The following is a 20,012-nucleotide window of genomic DNA, read 5'->3' on the forward strand; positions in this document are numbered from 1 at the left end:
CCTCCACGCGTCCCTCCGATTGTTTCCCCCGGACCAGCGGTTTTATGGACTGACCGCCCATCCTCACTGATCTACGCTCCGCTTATCGACTGAACCTCCCCGCCCCGCCCCAGCCATCCGCGCCGATCTAGAAAATATGTGTTGAAAGGACTTCATCTCCAGGTTGCGTCGAAAGCCAACCTGAGAAGAAATGGCCCGGGTCATGAGAAGAGCCATGTCGGCTTCGACTCGGCGCGCCCCCACTCGCGTCCTGCAGAGGAGACCTCGCAAACACAAAGTAATCATGGAGTCGGTTACTCAAGAGAAGAAAAAACTTCGGAGTGTGGTACGTGGTTCAGGAATGGTGCCCGTGCTCCCTCGTGGACGATGCTTGACGGTTACAATTAGATATGTTTCGAAGCGCAGGCGCCAAGCGGCTATACCTTCATTCCTGCGGGCAACCCGCTTCTCACCACCGCGTGCAAGGAGCGGTGTCGGAAAGATGGACTCCAGGTCTATGCAGTCTCGGTAAGACAGAGATGCTTCCTACCTACGTTCTCCTGGAACCGTACTCACCTCAACCAGACAACACCTCATATGCGCACACATAACTTGTCTCAACATGTCCATAGGATAGGATATCATTTTCCAAGCACAGTTGTCGCAGCAGCCTGCTCAGAGCTAGGTCTATATCTCACCAGCGCTGGGAAAGCAGTACCCTTCCACACGCTTGGCAGTCTGAAAGAGCAACCCCCAGCAAACTCCGAGGTTGACCAAATCACGATTAATACGGAGGCAAGAGATGCCATCAGAGACTTGTTTCCTAATATCCCAGACAACGATCTCAATCAGATCATCAAAACTGCGTTTCAAAAGGTAAGTCTGCTGGTAATGCCTATGGGGCGAATGATGAGAAAGATCAGAGGTACCTGATATCTATATCTACGGTGTCAGGGTCAACGGAAAGTCGGCACAGCGTCAGAGTTACCTTTGGCTCGCCGAGCACAGTTAGCAGTTGTGGCGCACATCCGCCATCTCTACACTGATTATGATCGCCTTTTAAAGCAGAAATCATTCCACGAAGCCAGATCGGAAGTTGAGCAAGTCACCCTGTCCAAAGTTATCGCATGGCGTGGGGACGATGAAAACGGCCAAACCGCCCTTGAGGATGTCTTCCGCGAGGTCATCGTCATATCAGATGATGAAGACAGTGAAACAGAAGAAGATGGACCGGCAATCGCAGGCACCAGGGATCACAGTGTGGAAATTTTCTCCAGCAATCCCCGAACCCATGAGATTCAAACTCAACCGATTAGTGCCGTACATGCCTCGAACCAGGATCCCTTGCGAGAGCACTCCGAGGAAGCCCCGCCTGGGTTCCGAATCGTTACCAGGGTACCAGCGCAGAAGGCCATCAACAGGCGAGGATTTAACAGATACCAAGCATGGAATCGCGCTCTCAACCGGTATCGAGCTGAAGCAAATGGCACTCAGCAGACCCAGATTGGCAGTACCTCCAGTGAACAACAAAGTCCGCGGTACGGGAAACGTCCTGCTCCTGTTCATGACATGCCAGATCCTCCAAGACGCCGAGATGTCGCTCCCCATTCTATGGAGATTGCCCCCAAAGTTGTTTTAGGCCCCGTCTATGTTGATAATCCTGGACAGCGATTGTTTGCTCTCCCACCAACGGATCACCCGTCTGGAAAGAGCAATGTAGGTGCTCAAGAGAGACACGCTCAATTGGAATCCCAGCGGACAAATACTCAACATGGGTCCAGTGGGAGAACATTGACGCTAACTACACAGAACTCACATGAACTTCGACATTTGGAGAAGAATCCTCATCCGGTTGGAACTGCCGGTTACCCCCAGGCTATATTGCACCCAAAGACGAATTCCAATGGTCGGTCGGAGAGAATCCCCGTACCATCCAATAATGGAGCAGATGCGCCCATGTTTGTGGGCGGGCCACAAGAGCCACACCACAATGGTGAGCACAAATTCGGACCTCGGACTGAACTCCCTGGTTCCCATTATCCCAGGACAGAAGCACCCCGCGAGGATGATGCAATCCCATCGATTGAATTGATTGAATCTCCTGGCCTGGCAGATAAGCGACGGATAGATGGCCGCTTAGCGCACCTGACCAACAGGATGTCGCTTCGTTCTGTAACCCCAGTTCGTTCACAGGGCGAGACCTCCCGGCATGGCCCTGCTGCGGCTCCAGGCAGCCCGGATGATCAGAACTGCAAGAGGAGACGGCTAGCGCACTATGCTGCTGTCCCTGTAAGTTATCGTCCCGATAATTGGAACACGAGACCCATTGGAAATCCGATCTCGGAAGGGCCAAGAGGTCCGTACCGCCGCGATGAGCCCCTACCAGGGCCTTACTCGCAGGACAGGTACTATCTCCGTCATGACCATCCTCCGCCAGCGGAACAACCTCCAGTCATAGGACACCACCCAGAGAGAAACCCAGGCTCTTTGGGCTCCCCGCAGGTCAGCTTAGATGCCGGGCTAGCTATAGACCGGACACGGATCGCCGATCCTTATGAGCCAGTCCCCATGCATACAAAGTCAGGGCTTACTGGCACCAGCGGCGTGATTGCCGCTGGTGACCGCACCTTCAGACCAGCACCGAACGTCTCTTACCCGGAAGTTCGTCCTACTCACTATGATGATCGTAGACCCCATTTGGACCGTGTGCGGCCCGCAATGCTTCAAGAATCGCGCCTCCCTGTTTGGAGAGCCTTTACTGATGCCGATCGTTCTGTGGTCCATTCTGCTTCCTCCGATGGGAAGCTGTACGCTGACGACTTCGTTCGTCCCGTCGATATCCGGGAGGTTCGCCCAGTGCCAGTGGAATACTATGTCCAGCGGCCAAGACACCAACAACCCCCGCGTGTGGAAGAAACCCGTAGCCAGCCGGCGCGGACGAGGATACCTGACCACTACGTGCCCAAGGATCTGCCTCATACCCAGGGTCCTACCGAACAGCGTCATCCTCGAAGTCCACGGGTAGCGCCAGCTTCTCACGAGCAGGCATACCGTCCTCCCAACACTGGATCTAACCCCCGCGATCCGCATAGTAAACCCAGCGGCGCTTCTCGTGAAAGACGCCCTGGTAGCGGGCTCGGCGCGCCGCGGTAAGCCCTTCTTTATGGGACCCATCATCTCATATCCAATCACACACTCCGTTTATGCAAATGCCCCTGCTAGAACTAACATGATTGCAGACGCGTCCATGACCCGCGGTTCTTCCAGATGGTCGAGCAAAATCGCCCGATTTATGTGCAACGCGTCGAATCGCAGCCGCCGCAGTACACCGTCCCCGAGGGACGGCATATTGTAATTGTGGATTAAAGAGGAGAGTGTCTGAGGCGTTTTGAGAGTTCTTGGGTTCAAGGTTGATGCATTTGTTACGCACGCCGTTATCTGTGATACCCATCTGCCTATTCTTATTCTTAGAACGCCTGTCATCATCATTCTTAGGATGCCAAGTTTCAAGCCATCGTCTTCAGTCTTGTACCAAGCTACACTTATCTTTCGTTCATACTGTGTAGGAGCCCCTCGCTAGTCACACCTTGCTGTATACGATGAATATAGACATATCTAGCTATATTCCATATCAGGAGGCAAATCTTGACAGTATTGCAGGCATCAAAATGGGCCAGTGGGCGAATTCAAAAGGTATATTGCGCTTATAAACACAGCTCTTCCCCGGGAAGCGCCCAACCACGTCTCTCACGCATATCCGGAAATACAGCACCCTCTGGCGGCTGCCCCGTCTTCAACGCAGGGAAATCTCCTTTCTCTATTTCAGGTTCTGTTCCGGCTCGCCAGTTCGCCGACCTCGAAGAAGGATGCTACACGCTCATGGCCTGCCCGTCGGCCTCGCCGCTATTCACGGTCTTGCCCGTCTTCTTGATCACGGCCAGCACGGTGTCGTACGAGACGGTCGGCTCGGCGATGATGTTGGCAGTCTGGGACTCGAGGCTGACATCGAAAGACTTGACGCCTGGGGCGATTGGGAGTGTGTTAGCAACGGGGTGAAATGGCCAACAAAAGCAATCGACGGGGATGGATGTAGATTGCAGGCAACCGTGGTAGTTTAGAGGTATACGTACCCTCCAGCTTCTTCAGGACCCGCTCGATGGCGCCGGAGCAGCCGCCGCAGCTCATGGCCACATTGAACTTGTATTGGTGGTCAGACATTGCGGGTAGTTGGGAAGTGACGGTTTGTTCTGCCGCGGGGCTGTGGGGAGGGAAAGGCGGGAGTTGGAAGTGAAAGTGGGCGCGACGTAAGAAGGGGGGATTTAAGCAGTCAAGTGGGCGCGGGTGAAACCAACTAGGGGCCCGGATTTGTTATATCCCGTTATTATAGGAGATGCTTATAGTGATTACGATGATTACTGGGATGATGATGATTATCGATCCTGGTCTTTGCAAAGACCAGCATTTGTCATACGTGGTTCACCCCTTCGTTGAGCCATTTCCGCGATTGGTCTGCGCGGGCCAACGGCGGGTTCGCAGAGCAGTCGCACGCCATTATTGAATTCATATGATTGCTTTTGCTTTTTCCAAGAGTGGACTATGTACAAGCCAGAGAGCCCTCCGTCTGAACGCTAAAATCCCGCGGCGCGCCGCTTCTTCCTGACTTTCAGGCTCTTCTTCGCCTCGCGTGCTCCAAACTGCCCGCGTTCCATCTGGGTCATCGGCACCTCGTCCACAGTCGGTTGGCTGCTAGGGAGTGGCAGCGCGGGCAGGATGTTGTCGGGCTGACTGCCCCAGGTTCGGATGGGGGGTGCGACGCGGGTGGGTGGAAGGGATGAGGCCTCGGGCTGGGCCGTCTGCTGGGGTTTCCTTCGTGACCGTTGCCTCCTGGGTGTGCTCGGCCCGGCACTGCGTTGTGCCTCTTCTTCCTCGAGCATCTGCGAGGTTTTCTGCCATTCATATGTCGATGGATCAGCACCGAGTTCCCAGTGGGACAGTAAGTTGGCCACATTCCGCGGCATGGTGCGGGGCTTTTTAAATGTAGTAAATGTAGATAGACCATTATAGGCCGCGATGGTGGGATCCTTCGAGGTATTACTCGATGGTCCCTGGGAAGTAGGTTCTCCTGTGACTATGATCTGACTGCTGGGGGGTTGAGAGGACGGCAAATGCAGGCTGGATGTCTGTGAGAATATTGACTCCTCTCTCTCGGTCCGATGCTCATCTGTGGCTTCTACCGTTTGTGGCAGGTCTTTAGAGCTAGGTGTGTTTGATATGCGGATGAGTCTTGATAGAAGTATATCAAGAGCGATACCACGAATGACTCTCTCTTTCATGACACATGTGAACCGAGGGATATCGTGAGAAAGACTGGTCACCCACTCATGAACCAATCTGTCGTAGAGATTCACAAAATCCAAACTCGATTGTTCGTCTGAGGAGATGGGGGGCATGGCATGCAAGACAGGGGAGAATTTCAGTGGCAAAATGATGTATCGGCAGTGAGCCTCCCCAACAGGAGGCTCGGACAAGACGGTTGAGACCAGACGCGTTAGATTATGGGCAGTGTCATCAATATCCTCCATCACGGGTCGACCTTGGCTCAGCTCAAGCCTGTGATCCATTAATATCAGTCCTTCAAATCAACAGGTCCATGCTGGAGGCTTACATTGTTTCACTTGCTATCCAGTCCTTCGAGTTGTCGACCATGTCTCCCTCTCGGGTCGCGATAAGCTGGTCAAATGTAGAACCTGACGGACCAGGGTTATCAGGACTCCTACCAGCTGCCAGGTTTGCCACGGCTAACGCATATATAGATGTCCAATCCAAGGTCCACTGGAGATCCAAGTCGGAATCGCTGGAGAGGTTCTGGTGAAGAGCCGCACGTGGAGGTGCGACGGTCTCATCCCAGTCATCCACGACGAAGTTTTCATCGTCCACCTCGATGTTCTTTCTATGTGCATGGTGCCGCTTCTTCAGACGCAGGATATTACTAGACTCAAGGTGCACGTTATCCTCTTGCTCGGGCGTTTCGTCTGGGAGCCTAAACAGGCTCTCATGGACGCCGAGTGATGAGTCAATCCAGAATAGCTTGGTGAGCTTCATGTCAGGGTTGTAGTATGTCTTGCCCACGGGAGGAGGGGAGTGTCCGATTTCTCGAAATATGAATGTCGAGTAATGGACCGGGGTGCCTATCTCGGTAGGGGACTCATTGACTTCTGATGGCACATCTAGCATGAATGGTTCAGGTATGGAGATCGCTTCAGCTTGTTCATCTGCGATGAAAGGACATGGAAAGACCTGAACAAGTTCGGTAAGCTTCGAGTAGAGGACCAGATGCAAGTCTAACCCGGTTAGTATCCACGTTCAGAAAAACCAAGTCATAACATCAAGGGAGTCGACATACCTCCATTAATCGGCAGGTCGCTCAGACGCAACGTTGTGTCCTCAGGGTCTCGAAAATGGCGCCAGGCTAGGCGAGGACGTAGAGAAGGCCTCAATCCATGTTCATTCGGTGGCGCCGTGGTGACATCAAACCAGACCAGTCGAGATGTGGTCAGGACAAAAAAGTGAGCCACATTCTGCGCGCTTCGTTGCACATCCAGAATCCACTCAGACTGTCTCGTCATGCCAATCTCGACAGCGCTGCTTTGACACACGCCCTCCGATAGCTGGTAGAGCATAAGACAGCGACGATCGGAGACCAAAAGAGTTGAGAAGTCGGCAACCCATTCAATAGATGCCCATCCATCATGCCGCGGGCGGTTGGCATCTGGCTTATCAACTGTCTCTGGCAATTCGCCTTTCTTCACGCACGTGGCAGCCCAGTTAGCCCTTCGTCGTCGTTGTCGACCGGATATTTCCCAAACGCTCCAGTTACCTCTCGTGTCGACAATGGCAAGCTGTCTCGGATACCATGGGTTGAAAGCCACATCGGCGTGCGAGAAGCCGCCTGTATGCGAATTTGATATGTCCACCACGGGATTCGCATCGAGTCGGGAATTTCGAAGCGGTACAGAGAATGCGGCTGTATCGTCATCTGCGATGTGCATAGGCACAGGATCTAGATGATACAAAGGTCGGAATATCGTGGTCGCCTCTTGCAGGCGTGCAGCCATCCACACAGGCTTCTCCTCTAGCGGGCGCGCAAAGCAAATCTGCTGAATGGGGGCTCCACGCTTGGACCATTCGGTCACCTCAGATTGACCAATAGATGGCCCTCGCAATGCAGAGCCTTCGGTTGGTAACTCCGCAGTATCATCTGTCAATGCTCGAAAAGAAACAATATTGCCGCACTCCCCAGTCACCGATGCCGCGATGGCGACCGGCCCGCGAGCCCTCGTATCTTCCGTGCCATGATGTGTCGCATACCCTAAATCGAGAAGCGAAGAGACCTGAGGGTCATAGATGTCGGTTACGGTCGTAATGATTTTAGAAAGGCCATCGTCTCGAATAGAGGACCAGTGAGAAGCAAGATCAGGAAGCACTCGTGGAATGAGTTGCTGATCTGCCGTTCGAAACGGCTTCACCGATGTTTGCGGCTGGGAGGTGCGAGTGGGTGCCCGCACAGTTGTCTTCGTCACTCCAGTATATGAGATTGAGGGCGGTCGGGCGAACGAGCGCGAGAATGTCCAGGTCTGTGTCTCGGGAAGGTAGATAGCTCTTCCTACGTGCCCATAGTGTAGAGCACTGTCGGGATGTTCATCCATCGGATCTTGCTTTGCTCCTTGCAATATGCGCAAGACCGGGCCAGACCATGTCGAGGGAATTCTGGAGAGAAGGGCCGTGTTAGGGCGATTCGAAAGGGCAAGGACGTTGTCGCATATTCTTCGTGGAGGTCGATGAGGTCCAGTTGAACCCGAAAGCTTTTTGATGGCTTATCGATAAGCCCACTTCCTGGCCCCGTTGCACCGCAACCCAAAATACCCGCAGATCCCCAACGCGTCAGGTTCCTTTTGTCAACCACCACGTCGCAAACCTACACATCAAAAACTATAGATCCTAGCAGTGATACCGATCATGGCGTCTACATTCGAGCCCTCTCTCTCGACGAGTGGCATGCGCCCTCCCCTCGCCTCCGCGGATGCCCCCTCCATGGCCGACTCGCTGCCCAGCATCAACTTTGGATTCGAAGACCTGCGCAATCGCATGGCCCAATTTACAGCCAAATTTGACGCGTTCATCGAGCGAGGGCGCAAGCAAGTCCTCGAGGAACGCAATCAATTCCATATCAACCTTGCTGAGCTCCAAGGTGCGATGAAGCGACATTGTTGCCCCCACTATCCTGGGCACTGACTAAAACAAACCTGCAGAGGACGAACGAATGCGACAGCGAGATATTGAAATAACCAACCTCAAATCCCAAACCCATGAACAGACACTCCAGAAAGAAGCCGCCGAAGCAGCCGAAATGCATTCTGCGATTTCCTCGATCAGCATGCAACGCGACTCTCGACTCGCCAAGCGCGACCGCCTCAAGCAACAGATCGCAGAGACCCAGAAGGCGATCAACCAGAAACTGGAGGCACAGAAAACACATGCCACGCACTTGGATGCACAATCTCGACTGAACTTCCCCGAACTGGAATTTTGGCAAGACTACCTTTGTTTACGAATCGAGGGCGCAGGTCGGGAGGATCGGTTGAAGTTTGCTTACAGCCATCTTTTGGAGAAGGACTGGGAAGCGGAGGCATGGTTTGAGTTGGGCACTGCTAGTCGCGACTACGAGGTTTTCCACACGAGGCCCAAGGTGGATAGGGACGCACTGGAGCGGGAGGTGGACCTTGTCAACGATGACCGAGACTTCGGGGCATTCCTCAAGCGAATGCGTAAGCTGTTTATAGACACAATGAACTGAAGGAGGAAAGGGGTTGGGAGATATTTTGTTATGATATTCATGAGCCTAATTGATACATACGGAGCATCATGTTCATTGAGGTAATCAAAGTACGTAGGGCTGGCACAGGCACCTAGGCGATATCGTGGACAGTGCTCAACCACCAGTGGCCTCGCGGTAGAATGCGACGCTTCTATTAGCACCTGCAGTAGCGAAACACTCGGACCTGGCAGTCTTGGGAAGCCATTTGACACTCCAAACTGCCTTTTCGGTCTCAGACTGTGTCGCAACGCACATCTTAGTGTCAATCGACCAGACCTTGACTTTGCCATCGAATGAACTGCCGAGGCGATTAGATCTTGACTTTTCAGGCCTCCATAGGATGTGTGCACTCACCTGCTAAGAAGATACTCTCCCGAACTGCTCCACGAAAGAGACAAGACCCAGGCCGCGTGGCCGGAGAGATTGGCAATCTGTTCACCAGAAGAGGTATCGTAGAGCACGATCACCTTCGAATCTCCAGCTGCCGCAAGAATCTTCCCACCGGGAGAGAAAGCTACTGTCCTGACGGGTTTCACCAGACCTATGGCCAATTAATTTTTGCGGGGCCTTCGTGGTGAGGATCACGTACCTGACAGAGAGAACGGCATGCGGCCAGTATCGGTAAGGAAGATATAGACAGCACCATTCTCATGGCCGCTGGCAATAAAACGGCCATCGGCAGACTATATATGTCAGTGGGAGCAATGGTTCAAAAGGTGCGATGGAGGACCTACCAAGTCGATACAGGTGCCGAAGCTGCCTTTGGTCTCATGGTCTCGTATTTGGGTACCATTCTCGCTTAGATCCCATACACCAACACGACCATTCTGTGAGACACCTGCAAGATACCGGCCATCTGCAGACAAGGCTATAGCCCATGCTCTGACGTCTATTAGGCAAGCTGTTGGCTCCTGATTAGCATGGATGGATCCCTCCTTTGGTTGCGCCAAGTCTGCTCATACCTGAGGTCGCGGTATCTGCAGACCAATGGCCCTCTTGACAGGACCAGGCTTTGACATCTCCGGCAAATCCTGCACTGACAGCCCGAGAGCCACTTTCATCGGTCACGATGTGATGGCAGCCAAGTGGGTGAGCTCCATCGATGGATTGAACCAGCGGGAAGTCTGTGTCGGTGGTCGAATGCACCTTGAGAGATGGAGCCCCTGACGCGGACAGAATTTGCTTCTCCGTCACCGCTAGAGAGAAGATATCGACCGGGTGCGCTGAGCCTCAGTTAGCTCATATTGGTTGTGTTTTGAGATATTGCCAACCCACCATTGTCGGCCGAGCCCCACGCAAGGAATTGTCTCGACTACACGGTGTTAGCAGTGGTGCAGAGTCCCACAACGCCTACTTGAACTGTACCATGCTCAATTTGGCCTCAACTCGGAGGGATTGTGTTGTTCCAGATCCAACTTCAACTGCCGTTATGACGTTTGGGCCCGCGACTTCGGCGAAGCTTTGGTTCCGCCTTCGCGCCTCAGGCGTCACGGAACAAAGATGCCTCTACGCTCGACACATCTAGGCCCAGACGCAACGGCTAAGTCACTTTACTCCGAGGTTTAGATAGAATATAAATAGATTTTCATATCGGCCATTGCGACCAAGATACTGAATTGAATATAGCGCATTCACGCCTTTTTTATCCCACGTAACCAGACGCCAGATGCCATGCAGCAGATATATCCACAACCCAATTCCTACAAATACACAATGCTCTTCCGAATCCCACGCCAGGTCCATTCCAACTGCTTCATGGTGGGATATATGAAGAGCGCTCTTGTTTTAAGTTTGGTCGCATCTCATGCGGTTTGCACCGACTTCCACGATTGCTTGATATCTACAAGTCCGTTAGCTTCCAATAATTGGCAAAGTCCAGGCAGCGCATTGGCACTAGATTGTCGCCCGAGACAGAGGTTTCCAAAGAGCTCGCTGTCCAAACAGCGGACCGCTGGTCAGAGCAGAAAAAGGAGATGCCCGTACCTTTCACACAGTGGGGACACAATACATGGGCCCGCTTGACTTGACCGCAGCCGGGGCACTTGTTGAGATTCTGTACGTCCTTCAGGGCCTTGCCGGCCATTTGACGGTGGCGCTTCTTCATGTGCGAAGTCTTCTTCTTCGGCACGGCGCGGAGGACGGACTCCCAGAGGTCGGCGAGCAGCGGTGGAATGGTGATGGAGATGGGCAAGGCGAAGGAGGCGGTGGAGAGGAAGCCGAGGGGAGGGAATTGGGGCAAAGCCCGTCGGAGGGAGAGGGACAGGGCCATGGCGAGCGGGGAGGAGGGATTGTTCCCAGGCGTGAGGCGTGAAGTTGGTGGAGGAGGTGGAGATGGAGATTCAACTTTTGAAGGCCGTGCCTGCCTCTTTGGGCGGACTCGTTTTGCGCAGTTCGGGGCAATCACGCTATTCCCAATTGGGAATAGCGCACCCCTGAGTTCGATAGGGAAATAACAACGCCGAGAACTTAAGGGGCTCTCCAGCATCTTCACCTGGGGAATAGTTCGTCCTGGTTCTGGTCCTGGTCCTGTTCTTATCCCACCTCCCTCGTCATTCTCGCCCGCCTACACTCACAATGGCCGCCGCTACCAGCGCTGCTTCGGCTCAGCAGCCCACCGTCTTTCCCCACAGCCATGTCGGTTTCGACAGCATCACCTCCCAGATCGAGCGGAAGCTGTTGAAGCGTGGCTTCCAGTTCAATGTCATGTGTGTCGGTATGTACACAGCTGCCCCCTGCTCCTCTATCTCTGACTGACCCCTCCTTTTCTTCCCCCTGCGTGTAGGACAAACTGGCTTGGGCAAATCGACTCTGGTCAACACTATCTTCGCATCCCACCTGATCGACTCCAAGGGTCGTCTCACCCCCAATGAGCCCGTGCGCTCCACCACCGAGATCCAGACTGTTTCGCATAGTACGTGTGCCCTATGGGAGATTCGATAGACGCGCATGAAAAGCGGAATGGCTGACGGCTTGTCTAGTCATCGAGGAGAACGGCGTGCGTCTCCGCCTGAACATCGTCGATACACCTGGATACGGTGACCAGGTCAACAACGACCGCTGGTATGGGTCACCCTCTCCCCTTCTCTCCATGGGAGAGAATGGTACGAATCAAAACTGACGTGACACCAGCTGGGACCCGATTGTCAAGTATATCAAGGATCAGCACTCGGCATACCTCCGCAAGGAACTCACTGCTCAGCGTGAGCGCTACATCCAAGATACCCGTATCCACTGCTGCTTGTTCTTCATCCAGCCCTCCGGCCATGCGTGAGTCTTTCTATTTCACAGTCAACATATGGCAATTGCCATTGATCGTGCCAACGTCCTAACAAATTTGGTTATTCGATCCGATAGTCTCAAGCCCATCGATATTGTTGTCCTGAAGAAGCTGTCCGACGTTGTCAATGTCGTGCCTGTCATCGCCAAGGCTGACTCCCTCACTCTCGAAGAGCGCCAGGCTTTCAAGGAACGGATCAAGGAGGAGTTTTCTTTCCACAACCTGAAGATGTACCCCTACGATAACGACGAGCTGGACGACGAGGAGCGCGCCATCAACGCTCAGATTAAGGTAAGCAATCATACTTCACGCATATTCTGTTCCCCCGCCAAATGGGATTACCGGTCTGACCCTTTTTTTTCGCACAGGACATCATTCCCTTCTCCGTTGTCGGCAGTGAGAAGACCATTGTCGTTAACGGCAAGCAGGTTCGCGGCCGCCAGAACCGCTGGGGCGTCATCAACGTCGAGGACGAGAACCACTGCGAGTTCGTCTACCTGCGTAACTTCCTGACCCGCACCCACCTGCAGGACCTGGTCGAAACCACCAGCCAGATCCACTACGAGACCTTCCGTGCCAAGCAACTGCTGGCTCTGAAGGAGAGCAGCGCTGCCGGTGGCCACACGGGTGGCAGTCGGCCCATCAGCCCTTCTGCGGACCGCGAACTGAGCCGCAACTCGCAACGGGCGGCCATGAACGGCTACTAATTTCCCCTCTCCCTCTCTCCAATGGTATTGCGGTTGCGACCATGTTTGGTGAAGTGAGCGCCCCCTGATGCGCGCGACGGTAGCAAACAGACCTCCCCCTCTCCCCACGGGCAAGGCTCTCATTTTCCCCTTCTCCGAAAATTTACTGTCCCTTTCGACGCCAGCAGGCCCTTGCAGATATCCCTTTTTCTTTTGCGTCTCCCTGTTTTCGTCCTCTCCCTCCACATTTTGTATTACCCCGATGTATTCGATGTGCTTCAAGTACAGCGGGCTTTTCCTCTATTCTCTAGGATTTTGTGTTGCCGGGAAAAAGAGTCTGTCATCCAGCGCTCGTGCCATCTGGTCTTTTCCATGTACTTAGTTTCCTTAATTATCCCTGATGAGAAACTCTTATTCTTGGACTGTGTTTCTAGTTCGGTGGCCCTGTGCCGGCCTTGCGGTATCAGTTGCGATGCTGCAACATTATTCTATTCTCGTTCAGCCCTGTCTGTACTGGGATTCAAACGCTAGACAATATTTTCTATATGGAAACGAAGAACCGCCAATTTATTGCGGGGCGCCAAAGCGGCCTCCGTCGACAACCCAATCACGCACCTCCGCGTACGCCTTCTCCAGATCATCGTTCACAACAATCTTGTCGTGGGCACCAGGCTGCTTCGCGTACTCCAGCTCGTTAACCGCCTGGTCCAGTCGCTTGCGCAAGCTCTCTTCGGTTTCAGTTCCACGGCCTCTGAGCCGACGCTCCAGCTCCTCCACGGACGGAGGCGCCAGGAAGAGGAATCGAGCGTTGAGGTCGCTGTTCTTCACTTGCTTGACTCCCTGCACAGTCTTCATCAGCATCGTAATCCTGTACTCTGTGCTCCTCCAACTCAGCCACATACCTCCATCTCAATGTCGAGAACACAGATCCGCTCCTTCTCAGCGACGTCCTTGACTGCTTGCTTGGATGTGCCATAATAGTTACCGCCGAATTGAGCTAGAAAAAGAATGTCAGTCCCATACATCGGATGGCTAGATCATGCAATGCCACATGCCGTGCTCGATAAAGCCGTTTTGGGCAACAAGGTCGAGGAACGCCTCTTTGGTCACGAAGTTATAACTATAGAAGCTGTTAGTTTCAGTCACTCCAGCACAATCGATGGGGGCGCCTTTCTGGACTCCGTTCTCCTCCCCCGGTCTTGGGCCTCTGGTCGTGTCTAAAGTGCGCAGGCAGATAGTATTAGCTCTGTTGGTTCTCGAGTCGTATTGCGTACCCCGCGAGATTGTCGAATCGCACTCCTTCTTTCGTCTCGTTATCGCGGGAAGGTATAACTCAACTCGATACACTAAATCCAAAACGGTCTAGGGAATCAACAGATCTATTAGAATGGTAGGCCAAAAAGAGATGCCGACTAGGCACAGAACAACAGTGGTGGGGGGGAGTGCAGAGAGGTCATCTCGGGCTTGTGCAGGAGATTATCATACCGGGGAACTCGGCGAAAAGTCGCTTGAGAATGGTACTCTTGCCCGTTCCGGAGGGTCCCGAAATAACTACCGGTCTGTAGACCGCTATATAAAAACGGAGGGTCAGTTTTTCGGTCTGGTTTTGGTCTTGGTGTGAGGGGCATGCGCCAGGGGGTACGGGATCGTACCGGTGTTGGAAGCCATGATGGTAGCGAAGCGATTCACACAAAGGAAAGGTCTAAAAGAGGCTGACAGGGAACGCAGTGGCGCAAAACAATTCATATGAGAGCAATCGTTAGTCGAGAGTTCGCAATGACCGAGCCTTTGCGCCCAGATGGACTACACGAAAACGTTTGTCCGGCAGAATTAAGGCGGTGGTTGAAGGCGGCGCCGATCTCTACTGAGGCCTTCTATACACTGTGTAGATACAACAACCGTCCCCGATCATACAACACTAAAAGAACACGCGCTAGGCGCTATTGCTATGATTTCGCTGGCCCCGGGTGGCTTCCTCGTCTCATCGTGTTCATGCTTCCAACCTCGGCTTCTTGCTCCAGGAAATTGGACCACAGCTCCGCTAGCGTTTCCTTGCTAGAGGCCCCATTATCCATGAAATCGGTGGCCAAGTTCGGTGTGCTAGGTGTGCGCAGAGGTGTTCCAGGGACGCGGAGTTTTCCTGTGAAACTGGAGGTCCCTGGTCGGGCCAGACCTGCTTGTTCGCGTTGTTCTAGATGGAGAGATTAATCAGTTGCTTGAAGGGGGTAAAGTCTCTCCGTATCAGTAGCGAAACTCACCGTCGTCCCAGCCCAGCAGAGCTGCAATAAGCTGGAGGATCTGGAATTTCTTTGGATCCGACCGGTCTAGTGCAAGGAAATGTAGTAGGTGGTTGGTTACAATGTGCCTGGCGAGCCAAAATTATTAGCAAGGAAACTCTTCAAAAACGGCATTCTACGTATTCTCGACAAAAGGGAGGGAGGGATGCTCACCGGTCCACGTTGTCTTCTGGCTTGCCCTTCTTCAAGAACCGCAATGCCTTTGTCAGGTGGTCGTTCAGCGTCACGGCTTCGTGTCGGAGCTTGCCGATGAGAAGGTTCTTCTCCTTCACCTCCTTCTCGAACGGCCGCACGCGCTCCAACTCCTCTTGTGCTGTGTGGAGATTCTTGTCGGCATCGGCCGCTTGTTGCTGTGCTTCTCGTAAGGATTTCCTCAAGTCTTCGAGCTGGGCATCCGAGCTCTCGACCAGCTCCCGAAGCTCCTGTTTCCGCGCGGATTGGATTTCTTGCAGTGCCCGCTGAAGACCGTCCACTGTAGATATTTGGCTGTCGCGTTCGCCAGAGGCCTTTTCGTACGCATCGCGAAGATTGGCCAGCTGTTCCTCCAGATCTGTCACCTTCTCTGCCAGATTTTCGCGGACGGATCTTTCCTCCATAGCAAGCACCTCCCAGTTATGCATAGCATCCTTAGCCTGTTCGAACTCGGACTGGAGGTACGCATTCTGCTCCATCAACTCCTCTTTTTCTTGGGTCCAGTTTTGTTGGGACAGATTCGTTCGATCCCGGAGAGTGGAGACTTCCTTGCTTCTCTGCGCCGACTCTTCGGAGAGCTCTGCTAGTTCTGTAGACTTCGATTCCAGCTGCGACTTTAGGTTTGTGTTTTCGTCCTCCAGTTCCTCGATCTGGGATCGCGCTTGAGCCAATTCCTCCTGTAGGACTGCGTGAGTATGATCGTCAGATGGGAGATGGAAACAGGCCACGCACCTCGTCTTCCTTCAGGCGCTCCCCCAGCTGTGACTTGATTGCATTCACCCGCTCCATGAGTTTCTGGAATTGCGTTTCTGCCTGCTCCTTCTTGGACTCTGAGTCATCGAGCTTCTGCTGCAAAGCTTCCATGTCTGCCCGATGTTTCGATTGTATTTCTTCTAAGGATTTGCGCATGTCGGTCACTTCGGCACGGAGGGAGTCGCGGTCTCGAACTAGGGCGTCGAAGCGGTCTTTAGGTTCGGCATCGTCGGCAGCGCGGTCGTCGGTCTCTCTAACACCATCGCCAGAGGGTTCTGGACCGTCGGCAGGCTGCTCCGATACACTGTTGTCGGCAGGGTCGGGTTGAGCTCCGTCGGCGTCTGGGGTTTGGACGGGATCACTTGGGTCCTCGGCATCGTCCTAGGATCCTTAGCAACAGGTGCAATGGCAGGCAGGGATGCAAAACCCACCTGAGGGGCATCATCGTGGTTCTCTGGGGCCTCAGATGGCTCGGTGTCGGCTTGGCGGGCGTTGTCCTTGGCCTTTGCGCTCTTCTTCTTGCTCTTCTTGGATTTCGCGCCTGGGGTCAGGGTGAGTAGGCGAGCTGAAAGTCAGGGGAGGGGTAGTCAAAGCTCCGCACCTTGAGCCGCAGAGGGGGTGTTGTCTCCAGGCATACTGGCAGTGGTGTGGATTGGGCCCGGGGGGGGGGGGAAGAGAGATGGCGAACGGAGCGTCCAGAGTTTCCAGGTAAGCTGTCAACACCTCACTAGCGCGGGCTGGGAGGGGGCTTTCCGCCCTGGGATCGCGATGATTAATCTAGGCGACACGCCTCCCGGTTGGATTCCCCCAAGATGCAAATTGCAAATTGCATGCGAATGCAAAGGGTGGTTCTATAGGAAGTCCGGGTCTATTGAGCGACGAGCAGTTCAGTTGGGTATGCTTGGCATCCTTCTGGGGCTACGCGCCGGTTCCAGCCATGCGTCGGTCCCCAGCCACGCAGATGTAGAGACAGATGGATAAAACATTGCGATCCATAAATGCAACGCATAATGCAGACCAATAGTTGCACAAATATATATATATATTACCACATGAGATTGCAGCATGTTCAATTCCTCGGAATTACTTAGGACTTGGTCTGTCCGCGCTTCAGCTCGAAAGAAAAAGCGCTGGCTCCTTCCCATGGCGAGTCTGAAGCGATCGGTGCTTCTCTCCATGTGCTATATTTAGAGTATGAAGGTTGCGATATCGAGGTCTTCCCCATATCAAATCGCCTCTAGAATCTAGATCTCGGTCGGAGGTACATTTAGCCTCGATCCTCTCCGCACTGCAGAGTCAATATGGCAAAGATGGCCCTTTACATGCATTGTCTTCGCGCATTCGAGCTGGTTCTGCTTCCGCTGTTCCTAATTCTCTTTCTTTTGCTACTTTTCTTGACTTTTGACTCTTGTTTGTCATTTCACCTCAAGGCAAGTCCGCCGGGGACCTTTTTCGGGCCTTTGGGAGCCGTGAACAGCCGTTCCAGGGCACAACCTAGCTTGAAAAGAAAGAAAACAGTCCAAAGGCCATTTGATCCTTCGAAACAGTCGGCCATGGCGTTGCAGTGATGGCAAATCCAGTCACCAACCCATTCTACGCGAGAGGCTTGGCCGAACAAACCGGTCCGCTCAGCCACGCGATTTATAGTTCACCAGCGTGGTGGAGCAAACCAGGCGCTCGTGGGAACAACCCTATTTTCGCTCACCTCCGGCATTTGTGTCTTGCATTCATTTCAGAACCTCGGTCTTGATACATACTAGCCTTTTCCAATCTCAAACTCTCGGTCTGTCACCCTGCGTCACCGTGGAGAAAGTCAATGCACTTTCATTCCGGCGCAATAGCCTGTCTCGGGGCTAGTCTGCTTTGTGTCAGTGCGAACCTTTCGATCTTGCTCTGCTCCTCTCCTCCACCCCCCGTTTCATTTACCCTTCGCGCGGGTCTGGAGCGGCGCTAAAGATGCTTTCAGAATTTCGAAACGAAACTTCCGATGGAGCAGCTTAGTTGCCGTCAAGCGGCGGGGGGAGAAAAGGTTTCGCCAGGTTCCTGGGAATTCAGCATCAGCTCCATTGCTGCTGTCTCGGTTCCTACCGGCGAGACATTCTGAAACGACCAGGAAGTGCGAGATCAACACGGTGGCCCAAATGGCCCAGATGTTGGGCAAGGAAGGGAGAGGGAAAAAGGCGAAGAGTCTCTCAGACGCGTTATGGTGGAGAGAGCTTGCGCAGTGGTGTGATATGAGGGCCAATTCGCTGCATACAAGAATCCTGCGACACGGACGAGGATCTGTGGCCGTGCGCGGGCGGCATTTCCGGCGAGTTAGGAGTCTCCCAGGACCGGGACCAGCACGCCAGCACTCCATCACTCCATCACCAGTACCAGCAACGGGAAGACTTGAAGTTCAGCACTGACTCCTCAATTGCCGAGCTCGGCTGGACCAAGCTTCTTTGCCTGAGTCAGGTTTTGCTCACGGCCTCGTGGCCAGACCTCGGGCGAAACGATCGTCTCTGGGCCGAAACCCCCGAAACCAATACCAACGAACCACCTATCCCCATCTCTCCATCTTGGACCAGGTCTGGAAGCCGATGGTGTTCAGAGACGACTACCGTATGGGATAGCAGAGCTGGAATGCTGCCTTGGTCGAGCCCCATGCGAGCCTAGGGAGGTCCATGGAGCCTCACCACGGCCATACCCATGTCCATATCCATAGCGGGCCCAGGGGATCCCCACCCAACTGATGCACCGCACCTGCTACGCTTCTGAGGGGCAGGCTTGCACCGTTCCCACTCGCGAGTCGGATTGGCCGCGCCTCCAATCTAATGGGCTTAAGCGACATGTCCGACCCTTGAACCCTATAGCTCCGCGGCGAATCAGCACCCTGCCTACGTGGTCTCGTCTCGATCCCCCCGGCTAGCTCGATCCTAGCCGGAGCATGTCATATTTTCCCCCGAAAAAGCCGTTACGCCACGGGTGCTGGTGTGAAGTTAACGCTGCCCACCACGGGCGAGCCCGTTGGCAAACTCTCCCATGCGCCCGCCCCCCCACCCATGACCCGGGCCCTTTCTGATTGTATTATTTTGTTCAAGGCCCGTTCGGTCCCTTGAACGATGCTTTTCCGGGCCCCCTATTGGCTACTACTCTGTCCTACTAATCAATTGAGGGTGTCCAGCCTGCTTGTGCCGTCGCATCGAAGCGGCTCTCTATTTTCTCCCTGTTCTCCTATACACCCTTCTAGCTTCGTTGACTCTACTCTGTCGGGATGATGTCCGACCCTGTGCCTGACCTTGTGCAACGCTGGCCTTAGGGTGAATTAGATTCATAATATCTTTCTGCCGTTGGTCCTTTTTGATCCCGGCCGTTAACTACTGGGGATCTCGGGGCTACTGGACCGGGTCCCTCACACCTATCACCATCACCCACCACACCCCTTTCCCACTTTAAACCCCCCTGCTCCACTTCGGCTCCATTACATGATTGAAAAAGATTCGGAATTCCCGTGTGGTCGCATGCAGAATTCCGTTTCTGTTTACGCTCTCTCTGTCTACATCCCACCCGCCGCCCCGTGCGCATCTACAATCTCCCCCTCCCGCCGTCGGCAGCAGCTCCCTCTTTCACGGGCCCGGAGTTTCCCAACTTTCTTCCTATCATCTTCACGAGCCAGGCTCCCTCGCCATGTCGAAGGACCAGGCCGGCATCCGACGCGCCTTGGAACAGGCCCGGAACTGCGAGGATGGGGCAGTGGATCCGCAAACCACCGCGATCCTCGAGGCGGCTATCACCGAGCTATGGACTCGCATCCAGGCCGATCCAGATAACTATGTGCTCAGCCGCGATGAGTTCGCGCTCTTCAATTATTTTCTCGAGCGCTACCGCGGCTCGACCGTCGCTCAGCGGGCTGTGGCGCGATTCTGGAACAACTACCAGGGCTCCCCCAATACTGGGGGCAAGAAATAATC

General features: G+C 53.9%; 9 protein-coding genes across 9 annotated transcripts; 4 read left to right on the forward strand and 5 right to left on the reverse strand.

The window, feature by feature from the left end:
• Positions 1 to 190: 190 nt before the first annotated feature.
• N7482_007626 (DUF2293 domain-containing protein) lies at positions 191 to 3,345 on the forward strand (the record flags this gene model as incomplete). The annotated part of the gene is made up of 5 exons (XM_056689750.1): positions 191 to 325; positions 388 to 507; positions 565 to 855; positions 934 to 3,128; positions 3,219 to 3,345. 5 exons carry the CDS (start codon positions 191 to 193, stop codon positions 3,343 to 3,345), a joined length of 2,868 nt encoding a protein of 955 aa, XP_056542179.1.
• A 503-nt stretch (positions 3,346 to 3,848) lies between these two features.
• Positions 3,849 to 4,197, reverse strand: N7482_007627 (copper metallochaperone ATX1; the record flags this gene model as incomplete). Its single annotated transcript, XM_056689751.1, has 2 exons — positions 3,849 to 4,000; positions 4,110 to 4,197. The coding sequence occupies 2 exons, from the start codon at positions 4,195 to 4,197 to the stop codon at positions 3,849 to 3,851; spliced, it is 240 nt and encodes a 79-aa protein (XP_056542180.1).
• A 410-nt stretch (positions 4,198 to 4,607) lies between these two features.
• N7482_007628 (uncharacterized protein) lies at positions 4,608 to 7,685 on the reverse strand (the record flags this gene model as incomplete). The annotated part of the gene is made up of 3 exons (XM_056689752.1): positions 4,608 to 5,589; positions 5,645 to 6,320; positions 6,383 to 7,685. 3 exons carry the CDS (start codon positions 7,683 to 7,685, stop codon positions 4,608 to 4,610), a joined length of 2,961 nt encoding a protein of 986 aa, XP_056542181.1.
• Positions 7,686 to 7,995: 310 nt separating this feature from the next.
• On the forward strand, positions 7,996 to 8,833 carry N7482_007629 (kinetochore Spc25 family protein; the record flags this gene model as incomplete). Its single annotated transcript, XM_056689753.1, has 2 exons — positions 7,996 to 8,227; positions 8,289 to 8,833. The coding sequence occupies 2 exons, from the start codon at positions 7,996 to 7,998 to the stop codon at positions 8,831 to 8,833; spliced, it is 777 nt and encodes a 258-aa protein (XP_056542182.1).
• Positions 8,834 to 8,968: 135 nt separating this feature from the next.
• Positions 8,969 to 11,123, reverse strand: N7482_007630 (SKI complex subunit WD repeat protein SKI8; the record flags this gene model as incomplete). The annotated part of the gene is made up of 8 exons (XM_056689754.1): positions 8,969 to 9,152; positions 9,209 to 9,395; positions 9,444 to 9,537; positions 9,589 to 9,743; positions 9,817 to 10,077; positions 10,130 to 10,166; positions 10,220 to 10,360; positions 10,863 to 11,123. 8 exons carry the CDS (start codon positions 11,121 to 11,123, stop codon positions 8,969 to 8,971), a joined length of 1,320 nt encoding a protein of 439 aa, XP_056542183.1.
• Positions 11,124 to 11,428: 305 nt separating this feature from the next.
• aspD (septin aspD) lies at positions 11,429 to 12,838 on the forward strand (the record flags this gene model as incomplete). Its single annotated transcript, XM_056689755.1, has 6 exons — positions 11,429 to 11,567; positions 11,637 to 11,765; positions 11,833 to 11,914; positions 11,984 to 12,121; positions 12,209 to 12,422; positions 12,500 to 12,838. The coding sequence occupies 6 exons, from the start codon at positions 11,429 to 11,431 to the stop codon at positions 12,836 to 12,838; spliced, it is 1,041 nt and encodes a 346-aa protein (XP_056542184.1).
• A 546-nt stretch (positions 12,839 to 13,384) lies between these two features.
• On the reverse strand, positions 13,385 to 14,485 carry N7482_007632 (guanylate kinase; the record flags this gene model as incomplete). Its single annotated transcript, XM_056689756.1, has 5 exons — positions 13,385 to 13,657; positions 13,720 to 13,814; positions 13,873 to 14,034; positions 14,303 to 14,386; positions 14,470 to 14,485. 5 exons carry the CDS (start codon positions 14,483 to 14,485, stop codon positions 13,385 to 13,387), a joined length of 630 nt encoding a protein of 209 aa, XP_056542185.1.
• Positions 14,486 to 14,763: 278 nt separating this feature from the next.
• On the reverse strand, positions 14,764 to 16,694 carry N7482_007633 (putative Golgi matrix protein; the record flags this gene model as incomplete). Its single annotated transcript, XM_056689757.1, has 6 exons — positions 14,764 to 15,008; positions 15,076 to 15,182; positions 15,268 to 15,983; positions 16,039 to 16,440; positions 16,491 to 16,600; positions 16,661 to 16,694. The coding sequence occupies 6 exons, from the start codon at positions 16,692 to 16,694 to the stop codon at positions 14,764 to 14,766; spliced, it is 1,614 nt and encodes a 537-aa protein (XP_056542186.1).
• A 3,034-nt stretch (positions 16,695 to 19,728) lies between these two features.
• On the forward strand, positions 19,729 to 20,010 carry N7482_007634 (uncharacterized protein; the record flags this gene model as incomplete). The annotated part of the gene is made up of 1 exon (XM_056689758.1): positions 19,729 to 20,010. The coding sequence occupies one exon, from the start codon at positions 19,729 to 19,731 to the stop codon at positions 20,008 to 20,010; it is 282 nt and encodes a 93-aa protein (XP_056542187.1).
• Between the last annotated feature and the right edge of the window lie 2 nt (positions 20,011 to 20,012).

This window comes from Penicillium canariense, assembly GCF_028826845.1.
Source record: "Penicillium canariense strain IBT 26290 chromosome Unknown utg000004l_segment0_segment0, whole genome shotgun sequence".
In the NCBI taxonomy this organism is placed as follows: domain Eukaryota; kingdom Fungi; phylum Ascomycota; class Eurotiomycetes; order Eurotiales; family Aspergillaceae; genus Penicillium; species Penicillium canariense.